At 38.6% G+C, this 25,850-nt stretch overlaps 1 protein-coding gene across 12 annotated transcripts in view; it reads left to right on the top strand.

The window, feature by feature from the left end:
• The window catches only part of FSD1L (fibronectin type III and SPRY domain containing 1 like), a 65,042-nt gene that overhangs the window by 2,760 nt on the left and 36,432 nt on the right, over positions 1–25,850 (top strand). For 6 of the 12 annotated variants that reach the window (XM_086315776.1, XM_086315777.1, XM_086315790.1 and 3 more), the window contains exons 2-4: positions 14,720–14,815; positions 17,121–17,252; positions 20,280–20,381. In XM_086315776.1, the coding sequence (XP_086171902.1) occupies positions 14,720–14,815; positions 17,121–17,252; positions 20,280–20,381 (330 nt within the window). Of the gene's footprint in view, positions 1–10,351; positions 10,668–14,719; positions 14,816–17,120; positions 17,253–20,279; positions 20,382–25,850 lie in introns of those variants that run through there. The other 6 variants (XM_086315783.1, XM_086315780.1, XM_086315788.1 and 3 more) reach the window with 2 other exon arrangements.

Here is a 25,850-nt window from a genome sequence, read left to right on the forward strand (position 1 = left end):
CTGGTACTAATTTATCTTAGAGAATCAACTTCTCAGTATTAGAAAATATGTTGAATTTCATTGGTGGTAGCAAATATTTCTAATAAAAAGCCTTAATTTTGTCTCACAGCTTAAAATAGGCACCATGTGTTAATGCTTATAACCAATTCAGTGCTCTGAATTTGAGCATCTTTTTTCTCATGAATTACTGCAGAATCAATTATATACCTCAACTAATAATGAACTAAGCTGGATATTTCTCTTGAAATAAGTCAGTAGTACACCCTTGGCATGGCTTTTCTTTTCTGTTCTAGAATGTTACAATGAAAGTAACAGCAGAGATGATACCTTAGTCAGCGTAAGGAAACAAGCAAGTGGCAAAGGCTGAGGGTGGCTTGAATGTATTGACATTTGTAAGACTTGGGGATTTGAGCTTTAAATTAAGAGCATGGCTTCAGAGTCAGGTCTCCAGTCCTGCAATTTATGAACTGAGTAAAGTTGGGCAATTTGCTGTGTCTCCATTTTCTGATCTTTGCAGTCTACTTACCTCAAAGGGTTATGACTATCGTGTTAGTTTTTAAAAATCACTTGGTGCCTAGCACACGTCAGTACTGTCTGTTAAGTGTTGTTTACTAATCTCATAATCCCAACTTCAAAATAACTTTATCCCTTTGTTGATAATTTCCCTTAATTTTTCTAATCCAATCTAGCCATTTCATACCTTTGTCCTTAAGTTTACAGTTTGTTTTCTGTATTTGTATCTGTAATAAATATTTCAAATGATGGTGCCAAAGAAATGTTGTTAAATCCTAACTGAAAGAGAATTGGAAGTTCTGACTCATGCAGTCTGACAATAGAGGTTAAGTTAACTGGACAGTCTTACAGAAGCTTGATGATGGCTAGTCAGCAATTGGATTAGCTTGACCAGCTGCTTTTTTGTCTGTGAAAATAACTTGGGCTTCAGTGTTGTGTTAGCAACAGATGCTCTGTTTGAGTAGAGGAAGAAAACATAATTGCCTTGGGTATGTAAAGAGTACTGTTGGATACAGAAAGCCACAGTGTTATCTCCTACAAATAGAGGGATTTTGTTTATATCAAGTTTCTGGGACACTTTGGTGTTATGGATAGGTGGCTTTATTTGATACCCAGACCTTTTGATTATGGCCTTTTAAGTGGTTTTAAGATAAAATCCCGAAGGTTTCTTTACCTGATAAAATGTGTATGTTCAAAGAAACCATTGAAACAAGACATTTGCACCTTTCTAGAATCTTGGTGCTTAGAATTTGATAGTTTAAGTTAAATTCTTGCTCAGGACATCATTCATATTCATAGGGGTTGCTGTTTCCAGGAGAGGTTCCTGCTGTAGGAATAATAAAGGTGGAGAGAAAAGAGTAGGGATCCCAGAGGAAAGATGCCACCAAAAGCATACATTGCCAATTGTTTGCTCTTCCTCACTTTCCCCCACATACTCTCCTTTCTACTTGCGGGTAGTGACAGGCAGGGTTTGATGTACAAGACTGAGCAAACCTAGATTGGGAAACTAGGGAGAGTTTTAAGTAAAGCACCGCAGAGCCTGCAATCAGTAGCATGTCTGCACTTGGCTTCCTCATCCCAGTTTCTTCCTCTGCCCTGGTATTTGTTATCCTTTACTTTCATAGTGTACTCAGGCAGTTCAGAGACTCACACCATATCCAGGTAACCCACTGCCTCATGTTCCAAAATGACTCCTTTTTCTCAGTCCTGAGCAAAGGAAGTTCAGTTCAGTCACTCAGTCATGTCTGACTCTTGGCGACTCCATGGACTGCAGCACGCCAGGCTTCCCTGTCCATCACCAACTCCCAAAGCTTGCTCGAACTCATGTCCATCGAGTCAGTGATGCCATCCAAGCATCTCATCCTCTGTCATCCCCTTCTCCTCCTGCCTTCAATCTTTCCCAGAATCAGGGTCTTTTCCAGTGAGTCGGTTCTTCACATCAGGTGGCCAAAGTATTGGAGTTTCAGCTTCAGCATCAGTCCTTCCAGTGAATATTCAGGACTGATTTCCTTTAGGATTGACTGGATTGTGCTTTAGGATTGACTGACTTTCCTTCAGGATTGAGCAAAGGAAAGAGAAATGAAATCTGAGCATTGTTCCACATACAGTATTATGTTCAGTTCAGTTCAGTCGCTCAGTTGTGTCTGACTCTTTGCGACCCCATGAATCACAGCACGCCAGGCCTCCCTGTCCATCACCGACTCCCGGAGTTCACTCAGACTCACGTCCATTGAATCAGTGATGCCATCCAGCCATCTCATCCTCTGCCGTCCCCTTCTCCTCCTGCCCCCAATCCCTCCCAGCATCAGAGTCTTTTCCAGTGAGTCAGCTCTTCACGTGAGGTGGCCAAAGTACTAGAGTTTCAGCTTTAGCATCATTCCTTCCAAAGAAATCCCAGGGCTGATCTTCTGGGAGATGGAGATGGTGATCTCCATTCTCCAACCAGAATGGACTGGTTGGATCTCCTTGCAGTCCAAGAGACTCTCAAGAGTCTTCTCCAACACCACAGTTCAAAAGCATCAATTCTTCGGCGCTCAGCCTTCTTCACAGTCCAACTCTCACATCCATACGTGACCACTGGAAAAACCATAGCCTTGACTAGATGGACCTTTGTTGGCAAAGTAATGTCTCTGCTTTTGAGTATGCTATCTAGGTTGGTTATAACTTTCCTTCCAAGGAGTAAGCATCTTTTAATTTCATGGCTGCAGTCACCATGTGCAGTGATTTTGGAGCCCAAAAAAATAAAGTCTGATACTGTTTCCACTGTTTCCCCATCTATTTCCCATGAAGTGATGGGACCAGATGCCATGATCTTAGTTTTCTGAATGTTGAGCTTTAAGCCAACTTTTTCCACTCTCCTCTTTCACTTTCATCAAGAGGCTTTTGAGTTCCTCTTCACTTTCTGCCATAAGGGTGGTGTCATCTGCGTATCTGAGGTTATTGATATTTCTCCTGGCAATCTTGATTCCAGCTTGTGCGTCTTCCAGTCCAGCGTTTCTCATGATGTACTCTGCATATAAGTTAAATGAGCAGGGTGACAATATATAGCCTTGACGTACTCCTTTTCCTATTTGGAACCAGTCTGTTGCTCCATGTCCAGTTCTAACTGTTGCTTCCTGACCTGCATACAGATTTCTCAAGAGGCAGGTCAAGTGGTCTGGTATTCCCATCTCTTTGGGAATTTTCCACAGTTTATTGTGATCCACACAGTCAAAGGCTTTGGCATAGTCAATAAAGCAGAAATAGATGTTTTTCTGGAACTCTCTTGCTTTTTCTATGATCCAGCGGATGTTGGCAATTTGATCTCTGGTTCCTCTGTCTTTTCTAAAACCAGCTTCAACATCAGGAAGTTCACGGTTCACGTATTGCTGAAGCCTGGCTTGGAGAATTTTGAGCGTTACTTTACTAGCATGTGAGATGAGTGCAATTGTGCGGTAGTTTGAGCATTCTTTGGCATTGCCTTTCTTTGCGATTGGAATGAAAACTGACCTTTTCCAGTCCTGTGGCCACTGCTGAGTTTTCCAAATTTGCTGGCATATTGAGTGCAGCACTTTCACAGCATCATCTTTCAGGATTTGAAATAGCTCCACTGGAATTCCATCACCTCCACTAGCTTTGTTCCTAGTGATGCTTTCTAAAGCCCACTTGACTTCACATTCCAGGATGTCTGGCTCTAGGTCAGTGATCACATCATCGTGATTATCTTGGTCGTGAAGATCTTTTTTGTACAGTTCTTCTGTGTATTCTTGCCAACTCTTCTTCATATCTTCTGCTTCTGTTAGGTCCATACCATTTCTGTCCTTTATCGAACCCATCTTTGCATGAAATGTTCCCTTGGTGTATCTAATTTTCTTGAAGAGATCTCTAGTCTTTCCCATTCTGTTGTTTTCCTCTATTTCTTTGCATTGATCTCTGAGGAAGGCTTTCTTATCTCTTCTTGGTATTCTTTGGAACTCTGCATTCAGATGCTTATATCTTTCCTTTTCTCCTTTGCTTTTCGCTTCTCTTCTTTTCACAGCTATTTGTAAGGCCTCCCCAGACAGCCATTTTGCTTTTTTGCATTTCTTTTCCATGGGGATGGTCTTGATCCCAGTCTCCTGTACAATGTCACGAACCTCCGTCCATAGTTCATCAGGCACTCTTATCTATCAGATCTAGGCCCTTAAATCTATTCCTCACTTCCACTGTATAATCATAAGGGATTTGATTTAGGTCATACCTGAATGGTCTAGTGGTTTTCCCTACTTTCTTCAATTTAAGTCTGAATTTGGTAATAAGGAGTTCATGATCTGAGCCACAGTCAGCTCCCGGTCTTGTTTTTGTTGACTCTATAGAGCTTCTCCATCTTTGGCTGCAAAGACTGCTTTAAATTCTCATAACAGCTCTTATTCGTATTGCCCAGATATAGAAAATGGAACTCAAGAGAGATTAAATAACTTGTTAAAATTAATAAGAGATTAAATAACACAGTTAGCAAGTGGCAGTCTGGATTCAAACCAGCTCTTTCCTCACAGCCCAAGTTTTTTTCATTAGGACACTCTTGCCTGGCTCCTTTGCCTTTGTATAGTCATATGATTAATGTCATTAAAACTTAAAATATTAACAGAAATAAACCCCTATAAAGTAGGGTTTTTTGGTTAAGAAACTAGTTAAGTCTAGTAAAAATAGTTGATGGAAAGTATAAAACGTGATTTTGGAGAAGGAAATGGCAACCCACTCCAGTGTTCTTGCCTAGAGAATCCCATGGACAGAGGAGCCTGGTGGGCTGTTGTTCATGGGGTCGCACAGAGTCGGATATGACTGAAGCGGCTTAGCATGCATGCATGCATTGGAGAAGGAAGTGGCAACTCACATCAGTATTCTTGCCTGGAGAATCCCAGGGACGGAGGAGCCTGGTGGGCTGCCGTCTATGGGATCACACAGAGTTGGACACGACTGAAATGACATAGCAGCAGCAGCAGCATAGAACATGATTTAGATGAAACCCTGGAACTTGGTCTCTCTTGCTGCTATAAATCTTTATTTTTCTATAATATATGTATCTTCCCTCTCTCCAGCCCTTTTTATTTTATGAGGGAAGGTTTTTGCTTTCTAAAATAGAGTGTGAATAGGAAAGTGTAACTGGGGTTTTATACACCCCAGCCAAGCACAATGGCAGTCATGCCCATGGACTGAATCAAAGCAATCTGGGATGTGCAGCATATGAGATGCCCTCTTCAAAGAACTCTTCTGACATACTCATAATCAGTGTTTAAACACAGGTATCTTCATTTTTCTATTGAACTTGACAGTTTTAAAAAATTAGAATTACAGTTAAACTTAAAAAAATTTTTAAAGACAATGGTTCATTGCAGTGCCTGGCTGAAAGTAAGCAGAATTATTAATGCAACAAACATATATTGAATTCCATGTAGTAGATATTCCACTCCAACCTAGGGTAGACAGTATTTTGAGGTTAGTGGATTTTTTCCTCCAGCTTTCTTTTTGTATGTTTTATATCCTCAGTTGACACTTCTTCCCAGTCACAAGGCTCTGATAGAATCTGATCTCAGTTATTGATATTCATTGATGATAGGTAATCATATTTTGAACTAATTTATAATAATATTAACAGAGCCAGCCTGTGCACTTCTGTTATATTATAAATATAACTAATACAAGTTTATTAGGGAATTAGGAAGTATAGATAAATGAAAATAAAAATCACCCATTATCCTGCTACCCAGAGATGACTTCTTTTAACATTTATCTGTGTGTTATATTCCAGGGTATTTTTATACATATTGTTGTTGTCAGTCGCTCAGTCGTGTCCAACTCTTTGCAACCCAATGGACTGTAGCACACCAGGCTTTCTGGGTCCTTTACTATCTCCCGGAGTTTGCTCAAACTCATGTCCGTTGACTTGGTGATGCCATCCAGCCATCTCGTCTTCTGTTGCCCCTTTCTTCTCCTGCCCTCAGTCTTTCCCAGCATCAGGATCTTTTCGAGTGAGTTGGCTCTTCACATCAGGTGGCCAAAGTATTGGAGCTTCAGCTTCAGTCCTTCTAGTGAATGAATATTCAGGGATGTTTTCCTTTAGGATTGATTGGCTTGATCTGTTTGCAGTCCAAAGGACTCTCAAGAGTATTCTCCAACACCACAGTTCCAAAGCATCATTCTTCGGTACTAAGCCTTCTTTATGGTCTAACTCTCACACCCCTACCTACGTGACTAGTGGCAAAACCATAGCTTTGACTATATGGACCTTTGTCGGCAAAGTGATGTCTGCTTTTTAATGCACTGTCTAGGTTTGCCATAGCTAGAAGGATTTTAAGCATTACCTTGCTAGCATGTGAGATGAGCACAATTTGAACATTGTTTGGCATTGCCTTTCTTTAGGATTGGAATGAAAACTGACCTATCCCAGTCCTGTGGCCACTGCTGAGTTTTCCAAATTTGCTGGCATATTGAGTGCAGCACTTTAACAGCATCATCTTTTAGGACTTTAAATAGCTTAGCTGGAATTCCATCACCTCCACTAGCTTTGTAGTGATGCTTCCCAAGGCCCTCTTGACTTCACATTCCAGGATGTCTGGCTCTAGGTGAGTGACCATACCATCATGGCTATCCAGATCATTAAGACCTTTTTTGTATAGGTCTTCTGTGTATTCTTGCCACCTCTTCTTAATAGCTTCTGCTTCTGTTAGGTTCTTGCCATTTCTGTCCTTTATTGTGCCCATCTTTGCATGAAATGTTACTTGTTCTTTTGGTATCTCCAATTTTCTTGAAGAGGTCTCTAGACTTTCCCATTCAATGTTTTCCCCTCTATTTCTTTGCATTGTTCACTTAAGAAGGCTTTTGTATCACTCCTTGCTATTCTCGGGAAGTCTGCAGTCAGTTGGATATATCTTTCCCTTTCTCCTTTACCTTTAGCTTCTCTTCTTTTCTCAGCTGTTAGTAAGGCCTCCTCAGACAGCCATTTTGCCTTTTTGCATTTTTTCTTTGGGGATTGTTTTGATCACCTCCTCCTGTACAGTGTTGTGAACCTCGTCCATAGTTCTTCAGGCACACCTGATTAGATCTACCAGATCTAATCCCTTGAATCTATTTCTCACTTCCACTGTATAATCATAAGGGATTTGATTAAGGTCATACCTGAATGGCTTAGTTGTTTTCCCTTCTTTCTTCAACTTAAGCCTGAATTTTGTAATAAGCTGTCAAGATCTGAGTCACAGTGAGCTCCAGATCTTGTTTTTGCTGACTGTATAGAGCTTTTCCATCTTTGGCTGCAAAGAATATAATCAATCTGATTTTGGTATTGACCCTCTGGTGATGTCCATTGTAGAGTAGTCTCTTATGTTGTTGGAAGAGGGTGTTTGCTGTGACCAATGCATTCTCTTGGCAAAACTCTATTAGCCTTTGTCCTGCTTCATTTTGTACTCCAAGGCCAAACTTGCCTGTTACTCCAGGTATCTCTTGACTTGCTACTTTCGCATTCCAATCCCCTATGAGAAAAGGTTATCTTGTTTTGGTGTTAGTTCTAGAAGGTTTTGTGGGTCTTCATAGAACTGTTCAACTTCAGCCTCTTCGGGATTAGTGATTGGGGCATAGACTTGGATTATTGAATGATTTGCCTTGAAAGCAAACTGAGATCATTCTGTTGTTTTTGAGATTGCACTCAAGTACTGCATTTCGGACTCTCTTGTTGACTGTGAATATAGAAACTTAGAAAAGCTATAGTTTTATGCTGTTTATAGTAATTTATAATTTGCCTCTCACTTAATATGTGAAGTATCTTTTACCATGTTAATATTGTTCTACAGCACTTTTAATGATTCAGCAATTTTTTTTAGTATGGATGTATTAATATTACTTGATTTTTAATGAGTACCCTTTGTCATACATTTATGTTGGTCTTTTTAATATTATAAATAACACTAAGATGAACATCTTTGTTGTCAGGTCTCTACTTGTATCTTTTATTTTTCTTTTTTAAATTTTATTTTATTTTTAAACTTTACAAAATACTTGTATCTTTAATTAATTAGTTCCCCTTTAACTTAGAATAAATTAATAGAAGTGGAATGTGAGTCATTGTGTATATATGCTTGTATCTTTTGATGTGTATTGCCAAATCACCCTTTAGAAGGATTTTGTCAGTTTATACTGCTCCGAGCAGTACCTGAGAGTACCCCCATTCTACTTCTATCCCACCTCCCTTAATTAGATGCTGGGATTCCTGGTTTCCTTGGCTGAAAGTGCACTTCCTGGATTTCACAGGATAGAACAGTCAGTTCAGAGGTCACTGAAAATGGGAGGCTTCTTCAGCCTCTGACACATTGTATTTCCTCAAATCCTTGTTGGGAGAGAATCTCTTCTTCTGCCCTGATATCTTATAATTGGGCTCAGGGTGAAAAGACAGCATTCCTCACCAGGCCTTTTATTAGATATTTTTTCTGCGGATCACCTCAGTTATATCCATATACAGAAGTGGTAATCCCAGCTGTTTCACTATAACGATACAGGGCATGGCTTCCCAGTTAGCTATTTCTGACAATCAGATTCCTCCCTGGTGGCTCAGACAGTAAAGAATCCACCTGCAATGCAGGAGGAGACCTGAGTTCGATCCTGGGGTTGGGAAGATTCTCTGGAGGAGGGCATGGCAACCCACTCTAGTATCCTTGCCTGGAGAATCCCATGTACAGAGAGGAGTCTGGCGGGCTGCAGTCCATTGGGTCACAAAGAGTTGGACATGACTGAGAGACTAAGCGTGCATGATGATCAGATTCCTGAATCCTCAACAATATATAATTCCCTTTTTTTAGCTCTTTGCACCGTGCTCACCTTTGAGCACAGTACTCTTGTCATGTGTTGCCATAGCTGTGGTCAGCTGGTAAGATTCTGGTTGTCTGACTTACCAACTGGATAGAGCATTCTGGATTTCTGCTCATTACCTAAGTCAAAGGAGGGCTCTGTGGTGTGGAGTGAAACAAGTGGCATAATCCCTGGTGGCATTAGGATATTTTCATTGATCCCTTTGCTCTGGTTCCAGGAACCCTCTGATTGTTTTTGTACAATCATCTGCAGTGTATTCAGCTTAAGTGAGTGAAATCGCTCAGTCATGTCCAACTTTTTGCAACCCCATGGACAGTAGCCAACCAGGCTCCTCCGTCCATGGAATTTTCCAGGCAAGAATACTGGAGTGGGTTGCCATTTCCTTCTCCAGGGGATCTTCCCGACCCAGGGATCAAACCCAGGTCTCCTATGTTGTAGGCAGACGCTTTACCATCTGAGTCACCAGGGAAGTCTGCCAGGAAGTATACAGCTTAGAGTGGTGTAAAAGTGCAGACTCTCGAGGTAGCTTTCTGGATTTGAATTGTGACTGCCATTTGACAGCTGTGTGATCAAAGAAGCCTTTAACCTTCTCTTCAACCAGAAGATGCAAAGACTACTTTCTGTCATGGTGATTAAAAAGTAGTCCACGTTGGAAGCTTTCCTCAGTGCCTGGCATGTTGTTGCTGTTTAGTTGCTGACTTGTGTCTGACTCTTTTGAGACCCCATGGACCCACCAGGCTCCTCTGTCCATGGGATTTTCCAGACAAGAATACTGAAGTGGATAGCCATTTCGTTCTCCAGGGGATCTTCCTGACCCAGGGATCAAACCCATATCTCCTGCATTGGCAAGCAGATTCTTTGCTGCTGAGCCACCAGGAAGCCCGCCTGGCACACAGTGCTTACTGAATACTAACTGAAATGCTGTAGTAATTGTTGGCCCCCTTAAATTGTAGATTGATTAGTGATATTTGCAGTGGTTCTAGGTTTGTGTGTCTCAACTGTCTGGAATATTAATGTAGAATTTGAATCAGAAATTTTCTCCTGGTCCACGCAGACCCTGGTGGGAAACCCATAGATCACAGTGTCCAGTTATCACAGTGTCCAGTCATGACCACTTGGTATTGATGCTTTTGGATTCGGAATAGCCTGAAAGCCTGGATATACTGGTGTTTTGCCACTAGTTCTAAGAATAAGAAGTTTCTGCATCAAAACTTCAGGGGCTTGTTGCCCGGGATAGTTTGCAGTTAAGTAGCCCACGTTGGCCAAGCTTTTTGTTGAATGCAGAATTAAGACATTTGAGTTTATCACATTCACATATATTAAGGTAAAGCCAGTAGAATCATGCCATTTCAAATAGTGAAGTCATCATGTTCTCAGACTTAAAAGATGATACGCCTATAGTAAGAATAGCTGTTACTGTTGCCCTTCTATTTGGCAAGATGGTGTTAGGGGAAGTACACTGACTGAAACTGCCCACACTGGCCAGGCACCATAGTAACCATCTGCATGAGTCGTTTTTTGACAGGAGGTCCTGGTAAGGAACACGGAACTAATAAGCCACCATCAACCGGAAGAGTTCAGGAAAGATCAAAAGGAGACACCACATGTTCCACCACCTCCCAGAATCCTTCTGTCTGGCATCCTTCTTGGCTGAACAAGGCGTGGGCCACAGGAAGGACTCTGAGTCAGAATGATTGGCTAAAGACAACCTGGAAGCTAATCCCATCACCATAAAACCCAAGACTTTGAGCCATGTGGCAGAGCTGTTCTCCTGGGTTCCCTTACCCTACTGGTCTCCACTCAGGTGCCCTTTCCCAATAAAATCTCTTGCTTTGTCAGCACATGTGTCTCTTCAGACAATTCATTTCTGAGTGTTAGACAAGAGCCCAGTTTCGAGCCCTGGAAGGGGTCCCCCTTCCTGTAACAAAGGTTACAACCTCTTGATCATTCTTAATTTTTTGCAGTTTTAAAGACCATCTTAAGTCCTTTCAGTGTCCTTAGATGTTCTGACCTTCTTTACATGAACCTCTGACCTTTGTTTTTAGGTAGTATAGTGTTAATTGTTAAGAGCACAGACTCACAAGGCAGACTGTTGTGATTTGAATTCTGGTTCTGCCACATACTAACTCTTGAGGTCCCGGGCAAGTTAGCTACCCACTTTATACCTCAGCTTCTGAATTGGAAAATGGGAATAACCAAGTATCCTGCCTCATAGGATTCTTGACAGGATTAAACAAATTTTTGTAAAGAGCCTAAGATAGTGCTTGGCCTTTAAGAGTATAAAGTGGTGAAGTTGCTCAGTTGTGTCCGACTCTTTGTGACCCCATGGACTGTAGCCTACCAGGCTCCTACATCCATGGAGTTTTCCAGACAAGAGTACTGGAGTGGGTTGCCATTTCCTTCTCCAGGGGATCTTCCCAACCCAGGGATCAAACCTGGGTCTCCCGCATTGCAGGCAGATGCTTTACCGTCTGAGCCACCAGGGCAGCCTGTGTTAGTTATTATTTTGCTCGTAGTCAATTGATTGTGCTTTTACTTCACATGATTTCTAGGGACTATAAGCATAACTTTAAGCTGTTCTTTGATGATGGGTGCCTCATGCCTTGTACATCCCAGGCTAGTTTGAGCCATTCCATAGCAGTAGTGCTTGGCTGGGGTGTGTACCCCCCACCCTTTTTTTGTTAGCATGGCAGTTACCTTAGCCTAATTCCATAGTCAAGTAGTTGAGAGGCTTAATTCTGAGAGTAGGTTTTTTTTTTTTTCCCCCAAAATCCTGGTGCTTTTGGTGTGTGATCAAAGGATAATGGCTGAGATTACCTGTGCATACTGCCTCTGGAGACATGATGTTCTATATATTTTACTGTGACCCAGCAGAATTTGTATTTGTCAAAGCATATATTCAGACCTGTATCACCCAAAACTTTTAGTCATGGCCACTAAGATCAATTATATTCAGTATTATTTAGATAAACTTCAGATAATTTATATTGCCTTTATCCATCTTTATCACTTTATCAGTGTCTGGAGGGTAATGGGAGGCTTGAAACCTAAAATGAAGTCTGAGAGATCCTTGTCAGCATCCTGTTAGATTGAGAGAGTCCCAGCTAAAAGCTGTCTTTGCCCTTCTTCACCGTCGGGCTTTGGAAATAAATGAAGCAAGCATGTATGTATAGATACATAGAATGGGCACATTCTATGCTTTTGGAACTTGTATTAACAATAAATCATGTATATGTTTTAGAACAGTGGTTATAAGTGAAGAAGCTGATAAATGTGAGGGTTCCCAGGTGGGAAGCAAGGCATATTAGAGACAGTCACGGCAGGCTCCTGAAGCTGGAATACAGCAATAGAGAGAAAGTGTGATGTGAATTGAAATAGGTGAAGTAGGCAATAGGGAGATCATACAGGGTCTCACGGATTATGTAAGGTCATGTTTAAGGTCATGTTAACAGCTCATGTTAAAAGATTTTAATTTTATCAAAGGACTTAGGCAAGATGATTGATCAGGAAGAGTGATGCTTAACTTACTATTCTAGCTGCAATATAGGGAACTGTTTATGGGGGAGAAAAAATGGATCAGAGGCCAGTTAAGAAATTTTGCAAAGGTATAAATCGAGATATGATACTGACTTGTAGTAGTGATTACAGAGTTTTAGGGCCTGGAGCCCTGGGTTCGAGCCCTGGGTTGGAAAGCTCCTGTGGAGAAGGAAATAGCTACCCAGAGTTAGTTCAGAGGTAAAATCTACTGTAGTTGATGACTGCACGCAGAGCACAAATGAAAGACTGTAATGATGGCCTTGACATACTCCTTTCCCTGTTTGGAACCAGTCTTGTTCCATGTCCAGTTCTAACTGTTGCTTCCTGACCTGCATACAGATTTCTTAAGAGGCAGGTCAGATGGTCTGGTATTCCCATCTCTTTCAGAATTTTCCACAGTTTATTGTAATCCACACAGTCAAAGCCTTTGGCATAGTCAGGAAAGCAGAAATAGATGTTTATCTGGAACTCTCTTGCTTTTTCCATGATCCAGCGGATGTTGGCAATTTGATTTCTGGTTCCTCTGCCCTTTCTAAAACCAGCTTGAACATCTGAAAGTTCACTGTTCACATATTGTTGAAGCTTGGCTTGGAGAGTTTTTAGCATTACTTTACTAGCGTGTGAGACGAGTGCAGTTGTGTTGGTAGTTTCCAAATAGGGAAAGGAGTACGTCAAGGCTGTATATTGTCACCCTGCTTATTTAACTTATATGCAGAGTACATCATGAGAAACGCTGGGCTGGATGAAGCACAAGCTGGAATCAGGATTGCTGGGAGAAATATCAATAACCTCAGATACGCAGATGACACCACCCTTATGGCAGAAAGTGAAGAAGAACTAAAGAGCCTCTTGATGAAAGTGAAAGCGGAGAGTGAAAAAATGGCTTAAAACTCAACATTCAGAAAACGAAGATTATGGCATCTGGTCCCATCACTTCATGGGACATAGATGGGGAAACAGTGGGTGACTTTATTTTTCTGGGCTCCAAAATCACTGCAGATGGTGTGCAGCCATGAAATTAAAAGATGCTTGCTCCTTAGAAGAAAAGCTATGATCAACCTAGACAGCATATTAAAAAGCAGAGACATCACTTTACCAACAGAGGTCCGTCTAGTCAAAGCTATGGTTTTTCTAGTAGTCATGTATGGATGTGAAATTTGGACTATAAAGAAAGCTGAGCACCAGAGAATTGATGCTGTTGAACTGTGGTGTTGGAGAAGACTCTTGAGAGTCCCTTGGACGGCAAGGAGATCCAACCGGTCCATCTTAAAGGAAATTAGTTCTGAATATTCATTGGAAGGACTGATGCTGAAGCTGAAATTCCAATACTTTGGCCACCTGATGTGAAGAACTGACTCAGTTGAAAAGACCCTGAAGCTGGGAAAGATTGAAGGCAGAAGGAGAACAGGATGACAGAGGATTAGATGGTTGGATGGCATCACCGAGTCAATGGACATGAGTTTGAGTAAACTCCGGGAGTTGGTAATGGACAAGGAGGCCTGGTGTGCTGCATCCATGGGGTCGCAAAGAGTTGGACACGACTGATTGACTAAACTAACTGACTAACTAATGATGGCCTAGGTTTCTGTGTTTTTTTCCCTTTCACTTTTATTGACACATATGGAGTATTTCCATCATAGCAGGAAATTTTATTGGACAACACTGAACTACAGAGATGAGAAAATTAAATAGAGTGTTCTATTATAATAGGAAGCATTATCAAAGTCTGAGGTATTTGCTACTGAAATTATCTGCCTTATTTATTATGGTTCTATATCATCTGTAAATATTTCCATGAATGTTGTAATTTTAAAAATGTTTTTAATTGGAGGATAGTTGCAATATTGTATTGGTAAATGTAATTTTAAATGCAAATTTATTATCTACTTTTATATTTGTAAGATTTAATTTTTATAAATGTCAAATTTCAGTGTCTCAACGTTTACTCCTATATCCTGATGTTGATTAGAAGTTTCATATATTTTTGCGTCGTTTAAGAATTTGATTTTACTCATTTGCCATGGTCTTATGACTTACAGTCTTTATATTAAATAATGCTGGTCATCTATAATATGAAAGGTATGGTGGTGACTAAATAATATTGTTCATGTGTAGTGTGAAAGGTATGGTGGTGAAAGGTATGGTTGTGCTGTAGGGATAAGAGGTTTTAAAACAACCAGTATGTATGCCATCTTTTGTAATTATAGCCTTTGAACAATGCGCAGTTTTACATTGCTCCTGTTTGTTACATAATATGCTCTGATATTCAGAGATTTTTTTAAAAGACAATTGTTGTAGTGAAGTTTATAATTCTCTTTTAATAAAATATCATAATGTTAAAAATTTTTTATCCTAGGAAGCTCTGCAAAGGATCATTTCAACTCTGGCAAATAAAAATGATGAAATTCAGAACTTTATTGATACACTAAACCAAACACTAAAAGGAGTTCAGGTATGAATCTGTTTAGAAAAATTTGTGTGAATATATCACAGTGAATGATTGTTGGGTGGAATCATAAATATAAATATATACCATTAACTCTAGATTATAAACGAATGAAGATGAGAGCAGTTTTTTTTAATGGCAGATGGAAAAAAATGCTTCATTTGCTAGTCCCAGATTCTCTATAGAAAGATCAAATATTAGGGAAGAAGAAAACTCTGGAATAGTAATTGGTAGGAATATTATAATGCTCACTTTTGTTCCTTTCCATTTCATGTTTGTATTTTCTAATCCCAAGTAAGAGCAAATCATACCTTTCCAAAAGTACTGGGAAGCTAAACATTTCTTTTACGGTAAATAATAGAAGGAAGATGTAAATAGTAAGAGGTCCACTTGCAGAACTAGATGAAAGCAAAACACAAAAGATAAAGTGCCCAATGAGAAGAGAGGGGAGTACTTACGGAAATGATCCCAGGTTTAGGTGGGTAATCCGTACTGTAAATAATCACATGTTGATTGTGGAAGGGACCTTAAGATAAGCTGGTGGTGCTTTTCTGTGAATGCACCTTAATTAATTTAAGGGTCATTTCTTTGTAAGATAAACGTATTAATAGAAGATTTCCAAGACCCTTGTAGACAGTGTATCGTTTCCTATGGTTTTTGTTTGGTTCAACCTACTTAATTGCCAAGCTCTTTGCTTGTTAAACCTATGGTCTTATGTTTTCTTTTCTTCTGAATTTGCTGTGATTGAAGTTAGTTGATTATAATCTTTACCACTCTAACTATCTTTGTCTCAAAGTATTTTATTAGAATCCACTAATCCAGTTTCTTTAAATAAGCAAAACTAGTGGTTCTAAAACTCTTGGCCTGTGGACAAGAGAATCATATTTGAAATCTGGAAAAAGATGCCTTAAGATAGAGCTAGCTCTTACTATTTTTTCTGATTGACAAATTATTCGGACTTTACTTTAGCATCCAGAAAAAGAAATAGAGGTGAATTAAACTACACCCTTGTCATTGAAGATGGGAATGTAAGTTGTAGTGGGCAGGAGACTCTAAGGATATGCCAGTTGGTCACTGAGAGGGAAAAGAGTAGGCCAGTTCCTTTTTATAGATGGAAGAACTAAGGTCCAGGAGTTTAAGTGGCTTGTCCAATGTCACACTTTTACTGAGTCATTAGTGTGGAATTTGACTTAGTTCTTCTGCCTTCCAAACTGCACATTTCTTCCTCCAAATCATGTTCTTACTACTGTATAAAAGAGAGTAAAATGATTAACACCACTTTTGTAAGCCTCTAGTGAGATCATGTCTGGTTTTATAAACATTATAAGCAAAAATTTGGATTGTAATATTATAGTAGATTTTCTGTATTAGTTCTGTAAACCAGTGCCGGTTTCACTTCTCTTAGTTGAATGATTTGTCTATGTCGAACAGTACTTTAAGATAATTTCTTCTGCCTCATACTTGTTGCAAGTATGGATATTGCTTATCTAGAGGTTTCACAGATATTTTCTTATTTCTTCTTGAAATAGAAGCATCTTGCTTAATGAGGCAGTGAGGAACTCTGGGAGGGTGACAGTTTGAAATGCTGTATTGGTTCTGCCACTAATAAATAGGTGTGGGGCTTTGGGCAAGTCTGTATTTTCGTTTGTAAAATTTAGAAGTTTGACTATAAATTCTAGTCAGTAGATGATTTCTGAGGTTCCTTCTGGCACCAGAATTCAGTGTTTGATCTTTTTCTTCGAACCCAATAAAGATTACTTAGTCTTTTAATTCTGCTTATCTTGTGTAAATGCAGTGTTTTAGACAATCTGAGAGATTTAAAACTTTGTGCAAAACCAGCCGCAACCCTATATGCCCAAACTATTCCTCAGAGTTACAGAATCAAAGTCTTTGGAATATTTTATTAAAATCTGCTTCACTGATGATTCTCATGCACACCAAAGGTTGTAAACCACTGGCTTAGGGCCTGCCTTAGAGCCCAAAGGTCAGGACAAAGTTGACAGCCTTAAAACAACCTTTCACCTTGTCCTGTGGAAACAGTCTTATAAAAGTGAGGAGATGGTGTGGGCTAGTTCATGAAAGGCTGCATTGCTGAAGTAGAACTATCAGGATTGGTGCAGCCAGCTTCTTGGATTGATATGTTTTTAAAACCTTATGTCAAATATTAGAATTTTAATTATTTTATGATGTTAGGCTATGGTAGTTCATAGTATGAATTTATTCTCTGCTTTAATAAGCACTGTATCTTTTAGTTTTTTAGTGTTTAATAGCTCTTAAGTAAAATAATTTGTTTTATTCGTTTATTAAACAGGAAAATTCTTCTAACATACTTTCAGAATTAGATGAAGAATTTGACAGTTTATACTCCATATTGGATGAGGTAAAGGAAAGCATGATTAACAGTATTAAGCAGGAACAAGCGCGTAAATCACAAGAGTTACAGGTGAGATCATACAACGATTTAAATATGAATAAGTTTAGTCTGTATAATGCTTGGTTGATTAAAAGCAAAAATTAGTGAGTTTTTGTGTATAACTGTACTTTTATAGAAGAGTGATTAATTTCATATTGGTCATAGATACCATTTTGTTAAAATTGTGATAAAAAAACTTAAGATTTACCCTCTTAACTGTTTTAAAATATACAGTAGTATTAAGTATATTCACTTTGTTGTGTAATGTGTCTCTAGGACTTTTTCGACTTGCAGAACTGCAACTCTATACCCATTGAACAACTCTCCACGTGCCCCTTCACCCACTGCCTGGCATCCACCCTTGTGTTGTGTTTTCAGGATCCTGACTACTGTAGACGTCTCATATAAGTGGACTCGTACAGTATTTGTCCCTTTGGTGTCTGGCTTATTTCACTCAGCATAATGTCCTCAACGTTCACCCATTTTGTAGCATGTGCCAGGATTTCCTTCTCTTTTTTGACTGAATAATATTCCCTTGTATATATTTACCACATTTTCTTTATCTATATATCTGTCTGTGGACATTTGGGCTGCCTCCATCTCTTGGCTTTTGTGAGTAATGGTGCAGTAGACATGGGTATACATTGAAATTTTGATAGTGTTTGCATTGAATTTGTAGATTGCTTTGGATAATAGAATTGATCATATTAAGTCTTCCAACCCATAATCATAAGCTGTGTTTTCCCATTTATTTGTGTCTTTAATTTCTTTTAGCAACGTTTTGTAGGATTCAGTGAATAGGTCTTTTACTCCTTGATTAAGTTTATTCCAAAGAATTTCATTCTTTTTGATGCTACTATAAATGGTATTTTTTTTTAATTTCCTTCTTGGATTGTTCATCTATAGAAGTGCAACTGATTTTTGTGTATTGATTTTGGTTATGATGTCTTTGAGAATCTGAAAGCTGTGGAGAAATACAGATGTTCTCTTTGTTTTACAAACAGGCTATATACACACAACTTCCAAGGGTTAATTAAATTCCCTTTCAAGTTTGCCTGGTCTTCTTGGTTGAGATTTCTTATTTATATTTAGGAGGTAGGGGTTATATTACAGTTAACAACATGGGTTTGAACTGTGAGGATCCACTTATACGCTGATATTTTTCAGTAGGAAATCCTGCAGTATCACACAGTCTGTGGTTGGTTGACTCTGCAGATGCAGAAGAACTCCAGATGTGAAGGGTTGACTCTTCCCCACCAGGGAAGCCCATTTGTGGATTAACCTCCTTGTTATTCAAGAGCCAGCTGTACTTAAATCATTTAAGGGTAATTAGTTTAGTCATAAAGTATTCATAAATTTCAATAAGTAAGAAATTCATTCATTTAAAAAACAAGATTGGAGAAAAAAGGAAAACTCAGCATCTCCTCAAGTTTCACCCATGATTCATCTTGTGCAGGTATCTGTTTTGCCTTGAACCCAGATCCTTCTTTACAGCACCAGTTTGGAATACCTTTTAAGCATTCAATTGCTTAATCTCCGGCCTTCCTTCCTCCCTCCCATGCTTTTTCTCTGCTATTTTAATCATATGTAGTTTATCTTTAGTGTGTATTGTAAGGGAAAACGAAGTAGATTTGAGTATGGAATAGATGTTAATAAATACATATAAATAAATAATCTGAAGAAGAATCTTGGATACATTTAAAAGCTTCAGTTCAGTTCAGTCGCTCAGTTGTGTCCGACTCTTTGCGACCCCATGAATCGCAGCACACCAGGCCTCCCTGTCCATCACCAACTCCTGGAGTTCACTCAGACGCACGTCCATCGAGTCAGTGATGCCATCCAGCCATCTCATCCTCTGTCGTCCCCTTCTTCTCCTGCCCCTAATCCCTCCCAGCATCAGAGTCTTCCAGTGAGTCAACTCTTCACATGAGGTGGCCAAAGTACTGGAGTTTCAGCTTTAGCATCATTCCTTCCAAAGAAATCCCAGGGCTGATCTCCTTCAGAATGGACTGGTTGGATCTCCTTGTAGTCCAAGGGACTCTCAAGAGTCTTCTCCAACACCACAGTTCAAAAGCATCAATTCTTTGGCACTCAGCATTCTTCACAGTCCAACTCTCACATCCATACATGACCACAGGAAAAACCATAGCCTTGACTAGACAGACCTTTGTTGACAGAGTAATGTCTCTGCTTTTGAATATGCTATCTAGGTTGGTCATAACTTTCCTTCCAAGGAGCAAGCGTCTTTTAATTTCATGGCTGCAGTCACCATCTGTAGTGATTTTGGAGCCCAAAAAGCTTAGAGATGTGTTTGTTTCTTTGTTTAAAGGTATCACTAACAATATTTTCACATAGCTTAGTTTCAAACTACAAACGGTAAAGTGAGGGAGAGAGGCTGAGAGAGAAGAGAACTGAATAAGAAAGATCATGTTAGGTGAAATTAACACATCATTATATATACAGCACGTCACTGTAACAGTTACTACTTTTTGTTTATGTTTGACTTTTTTTTTGAAATCTAGACACTTGAATTTGTGACTTCTGTGTTATACAGTTTTGGAAGCTGTAAATTAGCCTTTACAGGAGTATGTTTTACCTGAGTAATGTGATAAATGGAGTACTGAGATTGTGTTCAACTGAATGTACCTGTAACTTGATTCATACATTTTAGCTTAGTTAAATATCTAGAAATTTAGTCTCCGTTATAGAGGATGTTGTCTACAGATAGATTATTTTGATAATTTAAATCATTGATAGTTTTCTGGCTCCCTGATTGGAAGAATCTTTAAATAAATTTGACCCCAGCTATTTATAATTGCTTTGTTTTCTTTTGTATTTTTAAATGATGAGTATACCTTTATCTGTATGCAATTAAGCTGTTCTGGATGGTTTAAGATAATTAAAATTTATTATATATATGGCTAGTGATTACCTTCAGTACCTCTCTAAAATATGTTTATTTGATTATTGCTATTAAGAGTATAACGTTCATTTAAGATTCTGATCATAGGAAATTCTGTTTTAGTGATTTATGATTATTATTATTTTTATTTTTAGAGTCAACTTAGTCAATGTAATAATGCCCTGGAGAACTCAGAAGAACTACTAGAATTTGCAACAAGATCATTAGATATAAAGGAACCTGAAGAATTTTCAAAGGTACCCAAAAAATAAGACTAATCCACTTAAAAAGGATAGTTCTGTTTAAAAGAAAATGATATTTCCCCATTTAATTTTGAATTCATTCAGTCATTTCTAATACTAGAAAAGGTTTGGAATTTGTTAAGTAAAATGCTAGCTGTTCATGTATTCCAAAGCGTATGCTTAGAAGTATGTGTCATTGGGGCCGTGAACAAATTAATTAGTTATTTAAATTTTAATGCTCAATTCAGATGAATGAAGTTACTCTTTTTTTAAGTTACATCCCCCCTTTATTTTAAAGGTATGCTTTAGCTGAATCATACCTTTGTTATAAACATTTTATGGCTAATGAAAAAAGATTGGTATTGGTAATAACATTCTTAAAAATCTATATTGTGTTCCTTTCACTGAGCTGATTGGGAAAACATCATCACTTAATGCATATGAGAGCACTGTGAAATTTCTTACTAAGTTTGTATTAAATGTCCTACTGTTTAAGAATGCTTTATTGAAATATGAAAATGTATGTCCTTATAGGGTATATTTGGAGAAGGCAATGGCACCCCACTCCAGTACTCTTTCCTGGAAAATCCCATGGACAGAGGAGCCTGGTGGGCTGCAGTCCATGGGGTCGCTAAGAGTTGGACATGACTAGGCGACTTCACTTTCACTTTTCACTTTCATGCATTGGAGAAGGAAATGGCAACCCACTCCAGTGTTCTTGCCTGGAGAATCCCAGGGACGGAGAAGCCTGGTGGGCTGCTGTCTATGGGGTCTCACAGAGTCGGACACGACTGCAGCAACTTAGCAGCACCAGCAGCATAGGGTATATTTGATACAGAGATATAAATAGTAGAGCAAGAAGACTGCTGATGTTGTAATCTGGTGTTTGATAAGAGACTCTTAATTCTAGATTCTAAGTCTTAAGTATAGTCATTTTTAAACGAGTATCAATTTATCAAATCACATCTACTCTTTTATGTAGAATAAGTATGTAGACTACACAGAAAATGATGCGAAAGAGTATGAAATTAAGTGACGTAATTAGTAAAATATGTACTGTGAAGTAGTGTTATCAAGATAAGATATTTAAGTTTAATATTTTCTTGGTCTTTGTGGACTATATAGTGAACTGTTTTATTGTTAGAAAGGTGGCTTTATAATCCACTTGTGCCCACCAGTGATTTAATTTTATGATTTTTCTATGAACTTTAAGAAAAGACTTCCTTGAGAAGATAACATTTGCTGACTTATATCTCTACATCTTGAAAATGAAATTTAAAAATTAATTCCTTTTGATAGAATGAATTAGAGTTCTTTTGCCATAAACCAGTTAACTAATTCATTCTTAAATTTGGATGTGGGTTATAAGAAAGTTCATCATAGTACTTTGTAAGACTTATGTACAGGATTTATGAGGGAATTGTATCATACTTTAAATTATTTTAAAAGTATATTTACATCACCTAGTCAGAGTGCATTTACGTGATAACTTCGAATATCTGGAACATAGCCAAAAACATGCAGAAAGCAAAAGATGTTTGAGTCAGCAGAAGCAATGTCATACAGTTCATGAGCAAGACTTAGTATCTTCTCATTGTGATGGTTTCTCAGAATCTGTTATTAATATGTACATGGTGCTACTGAGTTTTTAGGGGTTTTTTTCCCCTTTTTGTTTCTTAGTTGTCAACAGATTCTCCTTCTAGTGGACTAGGGCAGCTGTTAATGATAGGCATAATCGTAGCAGCAAGAATTCACAGCTGAGTGCCGGAGAGAGAGGAAAAAGACAAGAGAACTATAAAATGTGGACATGGTACTCAAAAATAGCTTGAATCCAGTTGAGTTTAAGTAGGACCTAATGCTTAGAAACACTAATCACAGTTTGTTTCTCTCAAGTTTCTCTTTCCATTGACATTTTCAGAGTCCTTCTTTCCTCTTCCTCTCAAAAGATGCTGTTCTCTCTTGCCCTCTCCTTTGTTCTTTCCAGCTTTGTTAAAACTTGTTTCCAGTTTACTGTAAATTGGAAAGGTTTTGATAAAATAAATCACCTTGTGGTCTAAATATATTTTCTTCATGTGCTACTTTTCTTACTATTTTGGTCTTGTCTTCCAGCATTTTGCAGTACTGCCTAGTAGCTTGAACCCTTTGAAGATGTGGTGAAATGAATTATTTGTCAGTGTTTCCTTGACAGAAATCGGAGTTTATTGTTCAAGAAAAATGCTTAACTGAAAGTTGCTTGCAATTATTTTCTTAGTATATCCAAATAGTATCCAGATAATTGTTTGTTCCAAGTCAAAAACTAAATTCACTTTCCTGCCAACTGCATGGACTCATACTTGCCTCAGATTCCTAATTGCTGACAGGATAGGGAAAGATGACTTGGAAGATTAATTAATGGACTAGCAGTATGTTGTTAGATATTTGGAAACAATTCTTTTAAGGTATCTTGTTTATGAATATCTCATATTAAAGTGATGGCTGTGCTGAGTTGCTCAGTCATGTCCAACTCTTTGTGACCACATGGACTTTAGCCCACCAGACTCCTCTGTCCATGGGGATTCTCCAGGCAAGAATACTGGAGTACGTTGCCATGCCCTCCTCCAGGGTATCTTCCCAACCCAGAGATCGAACCCAGGTCTCCTTCATTGCAGGCAGATTCTTTACTATCAGAGCCACCAGGGAAGCCCAAGAGTACTGGAGTGGGTAGCCTATCCCTTCTCCAGGGGATCTTCCTGACCCAGAAATTGAACCAGGATCTCCTGCATTGCAGGCGAATTCTTTATCAGCTGAGCTCTACCAGATAAGATTAATATGAATAACTTCTGGAGACAAAAAATATTATAGGCTGAAATCCAGGCCATGATTCTTTTTAGATTTCATTATCTTCAAAAAGAGTACTTTATATGCTAATATTTAAGTGATCATGTTGCAATACACCAGTATGAGAATTGAATACAAAACTGCTATTTGCCAGCATTTGCCAGCATTAGATAGTCTGAAAGAGAACAAGTAAAACTAGCACAAATGAAAAAGGATTTTAGAACAAATTTTCACTAATTTTTTTAGTTGTTGGAAGTTTGGCTGATAATAAATGTATGCAGAAAGCTCATCAGCAATTGAGTTCTGGATGAACAAGTAGCCAAAGCCTCATCAGACTCAGTTTTTCTGCTAATAACTGGCCTGCAGAACACTGCATGGATCCCTTAGCAAAACTAGTATTCCTACCAACTCCTGCTCTCCCCTGAATTTAGAACTTGAATCCTACCTATGAAAAGAGCTGAGTTTGTGGGACAATTTCCAAGTCAGTATAACTCACCAACCACTTCATCACAATCTTGCCACACATAACTCAGTTGTCAGACGAGGAGGGAGGGAATGGTTACCTGCCCACAAATGCCTACAATGGAGAAAAAAGTACAGAATAAGGTGAAAGGGAAATAGTCTTCTGGATTTGATCGCAGGTGAAAAGGGAGAAAGGATTTTGTGTATTTCCCAGTTTTGACTTAGAGTAACTCACCTTTTGAATATTGTTCAGCAAGTGTCAGTCTCTGACCACTGGGAGGAACAAATAACGAGAGTGGTGGAAGCTCACTCAGTATTTTCAATGGAGCACAAGTAGTATTGGCAGGAGCGCCTTCTGTGAGCTGCAGTCAGGAATTCCAGGAAAGAGGACCATCAACGAAAGCATGAAGGGCACACGGGTTCAATCCCTGGTTAGTGAGTTAAGACCCTGCAAGCTGCTCAGTGTGCCCCCTCCCCCCAAAAAAGGCATGAAAGTTTCAGTTATGAAGGCAGCTTAAAAACAATTCTGAGTGTTTAAGAATAGGGACTTCCCTGGCATTCCAGGGATGCCATGTTAAGATGCCATGTTCTCAGTACAGGGGGCACAGTTTCATCCCCTGGTTGGGGAACTAAGATTTTTGCATGCCACATGGCATGGCCAAAAAAAAAACAAAACACCCTAAAATCTAAAAAAAATCCACAGAAATGTTTTTTAAGAACTGTACTTGTTAAGAACTATGCTTTTTCACCTTTACTTCTTATGTGTGTTTATAGAAATGTAATCTCCTGTTATATATATGTGTCTAATAATCATAGAGTATAGGTGCATGCAGTATGAGATGCAAAATTTATTTCAAGTTATTTACTAGGGTTTTGTGAAGGCTTTTAAATTATTATGTTTTTTTAAAATAGTGCTCTTTATAAATAGATAAATACATGTATAGAAAACATAAAACTTCTGATGTTTGGAATCCAGGAGATCTTCCCAACCCAGGGATTGAACCCAAGTCTCCCACATTGCAGGTGGATTGTTTACCAGCTGAGCCACCAGGGAAGCCCAAAAATTTGAATAGAAAATATAAAACTTCTTATGTTTGGAATCAACCATTATGCAGTTTTTTTTTTAATCTGATTTTTTTGTCTAAGGGAAAATAGTACCTTGAAACTATCTCTTATTTACTCTCTGACTGAGCTCCCGTCATTTGCCATATTATTATTTCTTAATATGGTATTTTTGGGGTGAAGGTAGAAGTCTCAATCATATAATGTAAAAAATATTAAATATTTGCCCCCTAGTCATTTTCAGATTCTCTCAATAAAACTTTATAACATTATCTGCCCCAAATCTAATAGGAAAATATGAAGTATGAAAGTGTGAATGTATAGACAAAACTTGAAAAGTTTCCTCAGTGTTGTATGGCATTAACGTTTTTACTGGGAATTCTATTGGTCTTTACTGCAAATCAAAAAAAAAGATAAATCTCTGGAAAGTGTGAAATTGACATCTAGCCTTTGCTACATTCAATGTTAGTATATTTTTCTCACAGCAGTTATGGTTCATAAACAGGTATATTTTTATTTTCTGTTGCTGTTTATCAATGCTCTGATTTTAACTAACTTTTCCCTTGCTGTCCCTTTGCATTTCAGCCTCTATTTCAGAGAATTAGATTGTTAAAATGTTTGTGTGCTTAGTTGCTAAGTTGTGTCTGACTCGTTGCGACCCCATGGATTATAGCTGGCCAGTCTCCTCTGTCTGTGGGATTCTCCAGGCAAGGATACTGGAGTGAGTTGCCATTTACTCCTTCATGGGATCTTCTTGACCCAGGGATTGAATCCATGTCTCTTGCCTTGGCAGGTGGATTCTTTACCACTGAGCCACCAGGGAAGCCTGATTAGGATACAGTGTCATGGAATTGATTACGGTAGTGCTGAAACTGTGTGATGTGCTCATCTTCTAAATTTCAGTTCTTTTTGTTTCTGACATTGTGAAATTATCTAAAATATTCCCAGGTGGCTCAGTGGTAAAGTGGTAGACAGGTATGCAGACCAGAATATTTTAGATTAGGTATAAAAATGACCAGTACCAAGTAAGAATATTAGAACTGAAGAAAAGAAGAAGCATTGCTGTATACGTCTAATTAATGTTTAATTAAATTGAGTAATTGTTAACTATTACCATGTGCCAAGCTTTATGCTAGACACTGG

The sequence above is a fragment of the Bos grunniens genome, chromosome 8 (genome assembly GCF_055505025.1).
Source record: "Bos grunniens cultivar Pamir isolate PY7600 chromosome 8, Bosgru_T2T1.0, whole genome shotgun sequence".
Taxonomy (NCBI): Eukaryota; Metazoa; Chordata; class Mammalia; order Artiodactyla; family Bovidae; genus Bos; species Bos grunniens.